Here is a 13,917-nt window from a genome sequence, read left to right as displayed (position 1 = left end):
AATTATGTTGGAACTTGTAAAAAACTTTTAGCAGAACTTTATGATTACTACGCTAGTGTATATAACCCAAAATGCGATACGTCTAGGCGTGCTAGCGTCTCGGCACGTCCCTCTTATTATAATTTCGTAATAGTTAATATAATGAGCCAAGATGATAGTTTTGTAGGATCATCTTCTTCTTCACCCTCCACTGCATATTTAGAATTAGATAACTATCTTAAACATCACTTTGAAATTGACCAAGGTAGCTATAATATTTTAGAGTGGTGGAAAGAAAAATCTATAAAATTTCCCATATTATCGAGAATTGCAAAGGATATCCTTGCAATTCCTGCTTCTACGATTGCGTCGGAGTCTGTTTTTAGTGCAGGTAGAAGAGTTTTAGACGAAAAGAGATCTCGTCTTGCTCCACATAGTATTCAAATATGTGTTTGCAAGAAAGATTGGGATCAAGCGGAGATTCGAACACAAGGACTAAGGAATGATGATGATCAAGGCGATGATGATGATCCATGGATGATGATGGATACATCTGCATCATCGTCAGAAGGAGAGTCAACGGAAGCATCTTATCAACCAGATGATGATGACGAAGACGAATAGGATCCAGCGGACAACGATAAATCAACATTCAACAACTACAAATAAAAGGTATGACAAAGAACTACGTTGGCTTTGATTCCTTCGGGATACGTAGGCAGCTTAGTATTCCTTTGGGTACTAGGTTCAAGTCCATTTTCTCCCTCTTTTTTTATTAATCGCCTTTATCGACATTATCGTTGATTTTTCTTATTAATTTATTTTTTTCATTCTTTTTAAGTAAATATTTTAATAACGATTACAACTTGACAAGCAATGAATTTCGCTAATAATCAAGTAATCATCAAAGATACGTCCGCAATATTATAGTATTTTTATATTATATAAATATTTAAAGGAAAAATAAAAATGGAACCGATGGTCCGACCCGCCCGTCCCGCGAGTTGGAACCGCCAGAACCGCCTCATGAACCGCCAAGGAACCGTTTGGAACCGTCCGAAACCGGAACCGGAACCGGAACCGTTCGCGACAGGTTCCAAATGGAACCGGAACCGGGTGGAACCGGAACCGGATGGAACTGGAACGAAACCGGCCCAACCCGGACCGTGGCCATGCCTAGCCCTAACTAATTATATACAAAAAAATTATGATGTTGTGAAAGGATAAAGTATATGCATTAAAATTTAATATATAGTATAAAATCAGATGACAATACTCTTGTGAGCATTTTTCGATGCAAAATAAATAATAATAGTGTCCAAATCAAGAGATTTAGACATATTTTTCTTAATGCGCAACATAGCAAGACTGTTCAAGCGTTCTTGTAAAATTGAAGATTTTAAGTAATATTTTAATATCTTTGACTTTGAAAAACTCTTATCGGCTGATGTGACGGTGACAGAAACAGTTAATAAGATTCGAAAGGCAATTAAAATATTGGAAAAACAATCAGTTTCTTTGACAAACTCCAAAATATTAATAGCTGTTATTAACCCATCCAACAAACTCTTGGAGATGAATTACTCGTGTGTTTTATTGTAAAGCAAATATGGGGCCTTTGTTTTAGGCGGTTTTCTCAATTTTGAGGGTGGGCCCATCTTGCTCCTTACTAGGCTGGCCTTGGTGATGATTTTGTCTAAAAAGGAATTTTTGACATTGTTGAGTGAAAAAAAAAAAAAAAATTAAATAAACGAATTTTTAATAAAATTCCAAAAGTAAGCGTCCAAACCCCAAAGCTGTGCTTTGGAGCTGTTCGCAGTTACTAACTGCGAACAGCATATAAGACAAACTAGCTGTTCGCAGTTACTAACTGCGAACAGACCTAATCTACAAAATCAGATCAGTTTCTGTTTTTCGCAAAATCCCATTTCTCAAACCCTACTTCACTCGACATTTCCACCTTCTCCCTCTAAAACCATTGATTCATTTCATCAAATCGTGCAATCCTCTTTGAATTTGGCACTTCAAAATTAGTGTGAGATACTATAGCTTGCGCAAAGGTAAATTTTTTTGTGTTTTTTTGGTATATATTTGGATTTTAGGGTTTTAACCAAATTTGTTTATTTTTTCAAATGTAGGTTTCTAGTTGTTAAATCAAGACTAATCTTAATCATCCATAAGCATTGAAGGTAATTTCTAATTGTTTTTATAGCTTTATGTTGGATATTGAAGTAATGTTGTTGTATTATTTGAATATTAGTAGAAAATGTTGATGTTGATGTTGGTATTAGAAATGTTATTTGTGAACTTATGAATTGATTTATTATTTGGATTTTATACTACTCAAGAGTTGAGGGAAGCGACGAACAATTACAGCAAGCACAACATTTTAGGAAGAGGTGCTTTTGGCACAGTTATAAGGGAATTTTAGATAATAATCAAGTATTTGCAATCAAAAAATCCAAGGTTAGTGATGAAAGTCAAGTAGAAACATTCATCAATGAGGTGGTTATCTTAACACAAATTAACCATAGAAATGTGGTAATACTATTAGGATGTTGTTTGGAGACTGAAGTTCCATTGTTGGTTTATGAATTTGTTCCTAACGGAAATCTCTTTGAGCGTGTTATGAATAAGCATGTGTGACTTGAGTGCACATTAAAGGATGAATTCATGTGTGTGACTCTTGGTTGATGGAAACTAAATGGGTGTAATTATGTGGAAGAGTATTCATGAAGAATTATGGGTGTTAATGAAGAATAATGAAGAAAATGAAAGGGTTTGATTTATTGTATGCTCGATCAAAATTCTGACAGAGGAAGCAGTAAGGTCGCTTGACCTACCCGCTCGACCGAGCGAGCTATTTTGGTGGGTCGAGCGGTCAGACAGAATGCTCCAGAATGTTGCTGATGCTCGCTCGACCGAGCGAGCACTCTGATCCGGTCGAGCGGATCCTCTGGTATGCATGGGATGCTTGTTTTCGACCTTTCAAATCCTTAGAGTTATTTCATAGTATTCATTACTCAATATTAACTTTGTATTCAAGTGAGCTATTCATATTCATGTACCTAGTACTATAAATAGAGCTCTCATACTCACACATAAAACACATCAAACACAACCCCTAAGCCAAACACATAGCCTTTTGTTTGTTATCTCTTTCTCAATTGTAATTCTTCATTAAGAAGTGTTGTTTATACTCTTTTGATATAATATAAACAGAAACTACACACCACGGAGGACGTAGCCATCATTGGGTGAACCTCCTTAAATCTCTGTGTCCTTTTTGATTAGTTACATTATCAAACTTTGTTTTGTTCATTGTTGTTTGTTCTTAGCATCGTAATGATTATTGGCAATCATTTCAATTGGTATCAGAGCCAAGTTGATTTTACGGTGTCTTAAGAAGTTGTTATTTGAGAATCATGACTACAGTGAAGCTTGACATAGAGAAGTTTGATAGGAATGTGAATTTTGGCTTATGGCAAGTCAAAATGAAAGCCATTTTAATCCAAAATGGTGTGCATAAGGCCATTGATGGTGTAGATAAGATGCCGGAAGGAATGTCCGCATCAAGATGGGAAGAGATAGACTCAAAGGCATTTTCGGCAATTCAATTATGCCTTTCCAATGAAGTTCTAAGAGAGGTTGTTAAAGAAACAACAACCAAGGGTATATGGGAGAAGTTGGAATCACTCTATATGGCCAAGAGTGTTACCAATAGGCTACTTTTGAAAAGTAGACTCTACGATCTACGCTTGGAGGAAGGTAAATCCTTGAAACCTCACTTAGATGAATTTTACTCCATTGTTATGGATTTGCAAAACATTGATGTCAAGCTTGATGATGAAGACTTGGCAATTTACCTCTTATGCTTTCTACCCCCTTCTTATAAAAATTTTAGAGAAACTCTACTCTATGGTAGAGATAATTTAAGTAGTGATGATGTGAAGAGTGCCTTGACACAAAGGGACCTTATTGATTCACAATTATCACAAAAGTCACAAAGCAATGCTAGTGATGGTTTGTTTGTGAGAGGGAGGTCACAAGAGAAAGGTTCCACTAGTGGGAGTGGAAACAAGGGTAAAGGGAGGTCCAAGTCTATTAGGCCAAATAAAAATAAAACTTGTAATTATTGCAAGCTTAAGGGCCACATCAAGAAGGATTGTTGGAAGTTAAAAAAGAAAAAAGAAGAGGAGGCTAGGGAAGGAACTAGTAATACCAATGCTAGTTATGTGAATGATAGTGATGATGGTGATGTTCTTGCTGCCACACATGGGTACAAAGATAATGATGAGTGGATTCTTGACTCGGGGTGCACATTCCACATGACTCCCAACAAAACTTTCTTCCATACATTTGAAAGTATTGATGGGGGAAATGTTACCATGGGAAACAACACTACTTGTAAGGTTGTTGGGATTGAGAGCATTAGAGTAAAGATGTTTGATGGGATTGTGAGGACCTTAACCGATGTTAGGTATGTTCCGGGCTTAAAAAAGAATCTTTTATCTTTGGGTACTCTTGACAAGATCGGGTGTAGAATCACTTGTGAAGGTGGAGTTATGAAGGTTGCCAAAGGCTCACTAGTTGTGATGAAGGGTAAGTTGAATGGGAGTTTGTATGCTCTTCAAGGTTCAACCATTCTTGGCTCGACAAATATTTCCACAAGCACAATGTCCGATCATGACACCAAACTTTGGCATTTGAGGCTTGGTCACATGGGAGAAAGAGGTATGTTTGAACTCTCTAAATAAGGTTTATTTGATGGGAAGAAATTTGAGAACCTTGATTTTTGTGAACATTGTGTTTATGGGAAACACAAGAGAGTTAGTTTCAAACCCGCCATTCACAACACTAAGGGAATTTTAGATTATGTCCATTCCGATTTATGGGGGTCTTCACGAATGCCTTCCCTTAGTGGTTGTAATTACATGTTGACCTTTATTGATGATTTCTCTAGGAAAGTTTGGTGTTATTTTGTAAAACATAAAAATGAAGTTTTTGATGTCTTCTTGGAATGGAAGAAGATGATTGAAAAGAAAACCGGTAGGAGCATCAAGACCTTAAGAACCGACAATGGTCTTGAATTTGTTGATAATAAATTTCTAAAATATTGTTCTAATGAAGGCATTGTTAGGCATAGAACTTGTGCAGGACGTCCTCAACAAAATGGTGTTGCAGAGAGGATGAATAAAACATTATTGGAGAGGGCTAGGTGCATGTTAAAACAAGCAAATTTGGGGAAACAATTTTGGGCCGAAGCGGTGTCTACGGCATGTTATTTGATCAACCGCTCACCTCATACCGCCTTGAAGTTCAAGTCACCACAAGAAGTATGGTACAACACTCCGGTAAACTATTCTAGTCTTAGAATCTTTGGTTGTCCAGCTTATATTCATGTAAATGATGGTAAGTTAGAACCTAGGGCTAGAAAATGTATCTTTGTGGGATATGGAGTGGGTGTAAAGGGGTATAGGGTGTGGTGTAATGAATCAAAAAGAATAATTGTTTCTAGAGATGTTGTTTTTGATGAAAATAGCATGCTTGTATCTAGTGTAGAAAAGTCCATTGATAATGATGTAAATAAAGATGCACAAGTGGAGGGTCAACCTCCCAATATTGATGATGAGAAAAATGATGATGATGTTCAACAAAGGTCTCTCTCTTTATCCACAACTAGGCAAAGAAGGAAGATCGTGGCTCAAAGGAGATATATTGAAGACTGTGATTATGTTGTTTATGCTCTCAACATTGTTAGCGAAGTCGAAGGGTTACATGAACCAAGTACGTACAAGGAGGCTATGGCCTCAAATGACTCAAGCAAGTGGTTGATAGCCATGAAGCAAGAGATGGAATCTTTTGCAAAGAATGGAACTTGGGATATCGTTGAAGCACCAAAGAAAAAGAAAATTGTTGGGTGCAAGTGGATATTCAAGAGGAAGGAGGGTCCTTCTAGTAACATTCCTCCCATCTACAAAGCAAGGGTAGTTGCAAAGGGATACTCTCAAATTGAGGGTGTTGATTTTCATGAAGTCTTCTCACCGGTGGTGAAACACTCTTCTATAAGGACATTGCTTGCTTTGGTGGCGATGGAGGATTTGGAGTTACATCAATTGGATGTAAAAACGGCTTTTCTTCACGGTGAGCTTGAAGAAGAAATCTTTATGAAGCAACCGGAAGGTTTTGAGGTAGCCAGTAAGGAAATCATGTGTGTAGATTGAAGAGGTCATTGTATGGGTTGAAGCAATCTCCGAGGCAATGGTACAAAAGGTTTGTTTCCTTTATGATTTCACATGATTTTATTAGAAGTTCTTATGATAGTTGTGTCTATCTTAAGAAATTTGAAAATGGTTCTTTATTATATTCGCTCTTATATGTTGATGACATGCTTGTAGCATGTAGTTCTTTGTTTAAGGTGGAGAACTTGAAAGAGTTGCTTTCAAGTGAATTTGATATGAAAGATCTTGGTGAAGCCAAGAAGATTCTTGGGATGGAGATTTTGAGAGATCGGGCTAAGGGTATCTTATACCTTAGTCAAAGGAAGTACATTGAGAAAGTTGTGCAACGTTTCTCTATGGATGATGCTAAAGGTGTGTCTACTCCTCTTGCTTCCCATTTCAAATTATCCAAGAAGTTGTGTCCACAAACAAAGGCGGAAGAAGACAAAATGGTAAGAATTCCATACACTAGTGCCGTTGGTAGTGTTATGTATGTGCTATGGTATGTTCTAGACCCGACATTGCTCATGCGGTGAGTTTGGTGAGTAGATATATGTCTAATCCGGGGAAGGGACATTGGGAGGCACTAAAATGGTTATTGAGGTATTTGAAAGATACTTCAAATGTTTGTCTCATGTATGGGAAGAATTCAAGCGAGCTAACCGGGTTTTGTGACTCGGATTATGGTGGTGATCTAGATAATAGAAAGTCCACAAGTGGGTTCGTGTTTACTTTGGGTGGTTCGGCGATTAGTTGGCAATCATCATTGCAAGATGTGGTTGCTCTTTCAACAACCGAAGCGGAGTACATAGCCGTGGCCGAGTCATTCAAGGAGGCAAAATGGCTTAAAGGTCTTGTTGGTGAAATGTGCAATAAGGTGTGTGAGGTAAGTTTGCATTGTGATAGTCAAAGTGCAATTCATTTGGCTAGAAATTAAAATACATTTCATAGAAGATCCAAACACATTGATATTAAGTATAACTTTATCCGGGATGAAGTTGAGCACAAAAGGGTGTTATTAAAGAAGATTGACACTACGGAAAATCCGGCCGACATGATGACAAAGTCATTACCTACTACCAAGTTTGAATTATGTGTTGACTTTGTAGGTTTAGCTCCTTGCTTGAGATAATGCCTTTGGGCATTTTGAGGTGTGTATATTTTCTCTTGTTTATGAAGTGGATTGATGAATGTTTTGATTTGGGTGAACTCAAGTCAAGGTGGAGATTGTTATGAATAAGCATGTGTGACTTGAGTGCACAATAAAGGATGAATTCATGTGTGTGACTCTTGGTTGATGGAAACTAAATGGGTGTAATTATGTGGAAGAGTAATCATGAAGAATTATGGGTGTTAATGAAGAATAATGAAGAAAATGAAAGGGTTTGATTTATTGTATGCTTGATCAAAATTCTGACAGAAGAAGCAGTAAGGTTGCTCGACCTACCCGCTCGACCGAGCGAGCTATTTTGGTGGGTCGAGCGGTCAGACAGAATGCTCCAGAATGTTGCTGATGCTCGCTCGACCGAGCCGCTCGACCGAGCGAGCACTCTGATCCGATCGAGTGGATCCTCTGATATGCATGGGATGCTTGTTTTCGACCTTTCAAATCCTTAGAGTTATTTCATAGTATTCATTACTCAATATTAACTTTGTATTCAAGTGAGCTATTCATATTCATGTACCTAGTACTATAAATAGAGCTCTCATACTCACACATAAAACACATCAAACACAACCCCTAAGCCAAACACATAGCCTTTTGTTTGTTATCTCTTTCTCAATTGTAATTCTTCATTAAGAAGTGTTGTTTATACTCTTTTGATATAATATAAACAGAAACTACACACCACGAAGGACGTAGCCATCATTGGGTGAACCTCCTTAAATCTCTGTGTCCTTTTTGATTAGTTACATTATCAAACTTTGTTTTGTTCGTTGTTGTTTGTTCTTAGCATCGTAACAATTATTGGCAATCATTTCAGAGCGCATACATAATGATAGTGCTCGTTGGCTTAGTTGGGAACATAGCCTAAGAATCGCAACTGAAGCTGCTAATGCAATCACTTATCTTCAGTCTGCGGCCTCAATGCCCATTATTCATAGAGATATCAAGTCATTCAACATTCTTTCGGATGATAATTTCACAGCCAAAATAGTGGATTTTGGAGTGTCAAGACTGGTTCCCATTGATCAATCTCAAGTTATACTCTAGTTCAAGGCATGTTTGGTTATCTTGATCCAGAGTACTTTCTGACAAGTCATTTGTCGGAGAAGAGTGATGTATACAGTTTTGGTGTCATTTTGGTGGAACTTTTAACAAAGAAAAAACCGATTTCGTGGGAAACTGGGATGGAAGATAGAAACTTGGCAATGCATTTCATCAGTTCAATGAAGGGCAATCGATTATTTGAGATTATCGAGCCTGAAATAATGAAGGAAGCCTCTGAGGAGCAGTTTATAACCATGGCAAAATTGATTGAACAATGCCTTAGTGTAAAAGGGGAAGATAGGCCTTCTATGAAGGATGTTGCAAAAGAGTTAGAAGGATTGACGAAGCAGGTAAAGCATCATTCGTATAATCAAGGAAACATTGACAACAATGGGTTGCTATGTGAACATAGGCAACCTTCTGTTCATCCGTTAATAGATCAGTTATCATCTCGGCAGCTAACTTTTGAGAATGATTTGATTATCGAGATGTGCTCTCCTCGGTAACTAATCAAGGAATCTTTTTACTTAAAAGTGTAATATTAGTTTCAGGAACATAAATTCAGCTTCTTTGTTTTAAGGGTTTCTATCTACTCTTGAATATGGGGATGTAATCCTCATGAACATGAGTTTCAGAAAAATTTGTCTCATAATATGTTTATGTTGTTGTAGGTTTTATGCCAATTTAATCTCTTACTATTGCACCATTTTTCATGTATATTTTTTTTTTAGTCTTTTTCATTCTTTGAACCCTTCTGATGATATTTATGCTAATTACACTAGGGAGACCAAGACAGAGAGAAACCGAGACCTGTGAAAGAGAGTGAGTAATTTAATTTTATAGGGTTAAAATTTAGTAGAGCGTAGAGGTGTTCAAAATAAACCTGATTATCCAATATTCACCCAACCCTGTAATTGAACCCGATTTGACCCAACTTGAAAATATAATTTATAATTATGTAAAAACCAATGTAGACATAAAATCTAATTTTAAACCGACTTGAAATACTGACCCAAAATCAACCCGATAACCCGAATGAACACTTCTAGTAGAGTGGATGGTCAACTTTTTTCTTTGTTCTTAGTTTTGTTCTAAGGGTTTTCATCCCCGAACCCCGTGTAGATGAGACTTAATGACATTCAAGTAAATAATATTTTTTAGTCCATACAAAACTTTCACCCTTTATCCAAAAAATAAATTGCTAAATATTCCATTTTTGTATGTCTTTTATTTTGCTGGTAAAAGAACCATACTCTCCCCTAATCTGATTCATTAATTCACTATCTCTCTTCATATAATTCACATACTCATTTCATGGTTACACCCACTTGTTTTTTTATGTATGTATTTCTTCCATTAGCTTATAAGTTAGGAAAAATTACAAATTGAAGAAACTAGTAGGAAATCAAAGCATATTGACAAAGCATTGGTCAACTCTAATTTTCCATATAAATCTTTGTTAAGAGTATATAAAAAAAAAATGGCATGTGGTGGGACCGTGGGACTTGCACATCACTGTGTTCTATCAGTTTCCTTATTTTATGAGGATCAACTTGCCTGTGGGATTCCATTTTTATAATTAGCTGTCTATATTGACCAAGTGGTTCTGAACTCTGACCATGAACTATCTACATCTTCTTTGGTATATACCTTCATTGATGTTTCCTTCCTACATAAACTTTTGAGAAAATGTTTCACCCCTTATTTCAGATCATCATATTCGCACTAATCGTCCAGGGGCACGCATTACAGTTCGCTTCTGATCCACCCATTGCAAAACCTGGTTGTCAAGATTTATGTGGGAATATCAGTATTCCCTACCCTTTTGGTATAGGCAAAGATTGCTACCACAGCCTACCATACGCAGTTACTTGCAATACGTCTTTATCTCATCCACAACTTATTCTAAATAAGTTAAATGTCGAAGTAGAAGAAATTAGTCTCGATTCGTTAGATACACACACTATAGCAGTAAATATACCGCTGCAGAGGACCTGCAGTATTCAAGATGTAAATATAAGCAGCATCAATCTTAGAGGCTCTCCTTACGCGTTCTCTGGGGTATTTAATTCCTTGTTTGTCGGGGGCTGTGGAAGTAGCGCTCTTTTATTGGGTAAAGGAAATAAGATCCAAGGCGGGTGTACGACAGCTTGTGATAAGAGTCATACTCTAACTAATAACTGTAATGGCCGCGGCTGTTGCAGTATTCCACTTCCTGCTTCACTTGACTTTTATCGTGTTAACATTTTCAACTTTGGTAATAATGGGACAAATAAGTGCGCGAGTATCAAGTTGATGAATATGAGTTTAAGTGCCAATAAGGTTGTTGATCCAAATCTGATCGAGTTAGCTGTTGTTTCGGCTGTGCTGGAATGGAAGCCTGGAGACAGTACAATGCCTTCTGATGACCCAAACGTGTACTGTTATCCGGTTGCTGATCCTCCTGGGAATTATAATTGTTACTGTAAAAGTGGCTATTATGGAAATCCTTATCTTCCTTTTGGATGCCAAGGTATGCACAAGTATCCCAACTTTCTGATCTTTTTTTTATCATGCTTTTCAACTTAAATTTGTGACCAAAACTTTTTTCGTGCCCAAACTTAGTTCCGAAAGAATGTAAGGGATGCAAACATGGGTGCTCCAAAGAAGGAAATGGCTATCAGTGTATGAGCCACGATAATCATAATCCTTATACGAGGCTGATCATTTTGGTGGTTGTTGGGGGTATGCATTTCAAACTTAAATTGAACTTGATATTCGAATGTTGTAATTATATTTGATAGTATTGGAGTAAAGGAATGTTGTAATTGTAAGGATATACGACTGTCTAAAAGGAGAGGAAAATTATTTATGCAGGTTCGATTGGTGGCTTAATGCTGTTGTCTGGCAACATAAGCTGCATATACCTTTTTATCAAGAAACGTAGGCATATCAAAATGAAGGAGAAATTCTTCCAGCAAAATGGTGGGTTTTTGTTGAAGCAACGACTTGCTTTGAACCAAGGCAGCAATGATTCGACAAAAATTTATACCACTCGAGAGTTGAGGGAAGCCACCAACAATTATAGCAAGCATAATATTCTAGGACGAGGTGCTTTTGGTACGGTATATAAGGGAATTTTACCTAATAATAAAGTTGTCGCGATAAAAAAATCCAAGGTAAGTGATGAGAGTCAAGTTGAAACATTCATCAATGAGGTTGTCATCCTAACACAGATTAACCACCGAAATGTGGTAAAATTATTGGGATGTTGCTTGGAAACGGAAGTGCCCTTGTTAGTTTATGAATTTGTCCCGAATGGTAATCTCTTTGATCACATACACAATGATGGTTCGTGTTGGCTCACTTGGGAACATAGTCTAAGAATCGCAACTGAGGCTGCTAACGCAATTGCTTATCTTCACTCTGCAGCTTCAATGCCTATAATTCATAGAGATATCAAGTCGTCCAACATTCTGTTGGACGATAATTACACTGCCAAAATAGCAGATTTTGGAGTGTCGAGATTAGTCCCTATTGATCAATCGCAAATTACGACTCTAGTTCAAGGCACATTTGGGTATCTCGATCCAGAGTACTTTCTGACTAGTCATCTGTCCGAAAAGAGTGATGTATACAGTTTCGGAGTAGTTTTGGTAGAGCTTATAACGAGGAAAAAGCCAATATCTTGGGACACAGGACTGGAAGATAGAAACTTAGCCATGCATTTCATTAGTTCAATAAAGGGCAATCAGTTTTTAGACATCGTTGAGCCTCAACTTTTAAAGGAAGCATCACAGGAGCAGCTCATCGCCATTGCAAGACTTATCGAACAATGCCTTAGCGTAAAGGGAGAAGATAGGCCATCCATGAAAGACGTTGCAAGGGAGTTAGAAGGATTGCAGAAGAAAGTAACGCACCCTCGGTCTAATCAAGGCAACGCCAGTAATAACTGTTTACCAAGTCATATTGCTGGCCCTTGTATTCAGTTCTTCCAAGACGAGTATTCTTCTCGACAATTAAATTTTGAGAAGGATTTGATCATCGAGATGAGTTCTCCTCGTTAGCCCATCGAGGAATTCCTTTCGTACAAAATGTAAAAATAGTATTTTCAGTTCAATATCTTGTGTCAGAAATTAACTAGAACAGAAATGCATCAGTATTTTCAGTTCTATCAGGTAGTTTTTCTGATTCTTGTAGCTTCCTTTGTTGGATGTATATGCATTCCCCTTTTTCAGCTTCATGAGTTCTTCAATATGCAAACAAATTCTCTTGCTATTAACAAGGCATAAATTGAATATATTTCAACTCCTCTCATGTTAAATTCCATTGATCTCTCACCCATTAACGCATACTCTTTTTCTATAAAAATTTCAACTCTTTCAAATCCTTAAAAATTTTCAACTTTAGTGTATTTGTTTAATGAGTAATGATATTTACAGCTTTTAAGGCTGTACTTATAAAAAAAATTAACAAATTTCTTTTATTATCAAAAAATTTTAACCTTTTTTGAGAATTTAATCTAAAAATTGGAAAAAAAATTATCATTTTATGTAATTGTTTTAACTTCCCAAGAAAGATTAAATGATAAACTAATAAAGTATAATTAAATTCTTATGTTTTCAAAAATAAAAATAATATTAAATTACGTAAATAAAATACAAGATTCTTTCTTATGTACAACCTTAGTGCTGTATATATTATTTTTCTTGTTTAATCGAAGATATATTCTTCTTTTTATTTTTTGGAAAATATCCGTTCCATTATGATTATTGACCCGATCAACTAAAATTGAATATGACTCATTTTGACTAGAAATAAGCCACATATAAAAATAAAAATTAAAGTCACAAGATATTTACATATATTAAAACTTGTCCAAACACTCAAATGGAATACCAAACACCCTTTCAAATTAGTACCCTTCAAAAATAGTAACCAAGGTGTAAGTGTTTATGTATAAAGACCTTTGTGTACATAAGTAATTAAGGCCAATGATGTCTGAGTCTTAATTTAAAATTATCGGAATTTGCTATATGCAAGTAATCATCTGCCCCTGCTAATGATAAGAAATTTACTACCACATTATCTTGGAGAGAGGAGAACTTTTTTCACTTGGAGAATAGATATATCTGGTAGATTATTTCTCAGTCACCTAAACTCTAACAAAAAATAAATTTACTTACTTTTCAAATACAACTTAATGTAGTAGGGTAGTAAGGTTCGTATCCACAAAGAGATGGGATTTGAGAAGGTTTTAGTATGATATGTGCTTTGGAAGATGAAATTGAAAACAATCAATAACACAAAGAAAAGGGAGGGTATTGATTTGTTTTTCTGAAATAAAATAACTTGAACCAGCAATGAACTAAGTGAAATCTACAACAATGGTGTTTTCTAAAAATCAATGGAAAGGATATCTTGAGTTAAGTTGATTGTATACTTCTTGTTTGTCATTGATCATTGAATTCTTTACTTAAGAAATTCACTTTTGACTACCTATTGTGAAGATGATTATACTTCTAT

At 36.3% G+C, this 13,917-nt stretch overlaps 1 protein-coding gene across 3 annotated transcripts; it reads left to right on the top strand.

Annotated features, from left to right (window-relative positions):
- Positions 1-756: 756 nt before the first annotated feature.
- On the top strand, positions 757-12,632 carry LOC130817876 (putative wall-associated receptor kinase-like 16). 3 transcript variants are annotated; one of them, XM_057683838.1, is made up of 5 exons: positions 757-2,039; positions 2,118-2,168; positions 10,123-10,924; positions 11,017-11,136; positions 11,269-12,632. In XM_057683838.1, exons 3-5 carry the CDS (start codon positions 10,708-10,710, stop codon positions 12,456-12,458), a joined length of 1,527 nt encoding a protein of 508 aa, XP_057539821.1. In that variant the 5' UTR covers positions 757-2,039; positions 2,118-2,168; positions 10,123-10,707; the 3' UTR covers positions 12,459-12,632. The 3 variants fall into 3 exon arrangements, with proteins under 3 accessions (XP_057539821.1, XP_057539819.1, XP_057539820.1); XM_057683836.1 differs by having other exon boundaries at positions 758-2,039; positions 8,186-10,924; XM_057683837.1 differs by having other exon boundaries at positions 2,036-2,168; positions 8,186-10,924.
- Positions 12,633-13,917: the final 1,285 nt, after the last annotated feature.

This window comes from Amaranthus tricolor, chromosome 7 (genome assembly GCF_026212465.1).
Source record: "Amaranthus tricolor cultivar Red isolate AtriRed21 chromosome 7, ASM2621246v1, whole genome shotgun sequence".
Taxonomy (NCBI): Eukaryota; Viridiplantae; Streptophyta; class Magnoliopsida; order Caryophyllales; family Amaranthaceae; genus Amaranthus; species Amaranthus tricolor.
This window is presented reverse-complemented; position numbering and strand designations above follow the sequence as displayed.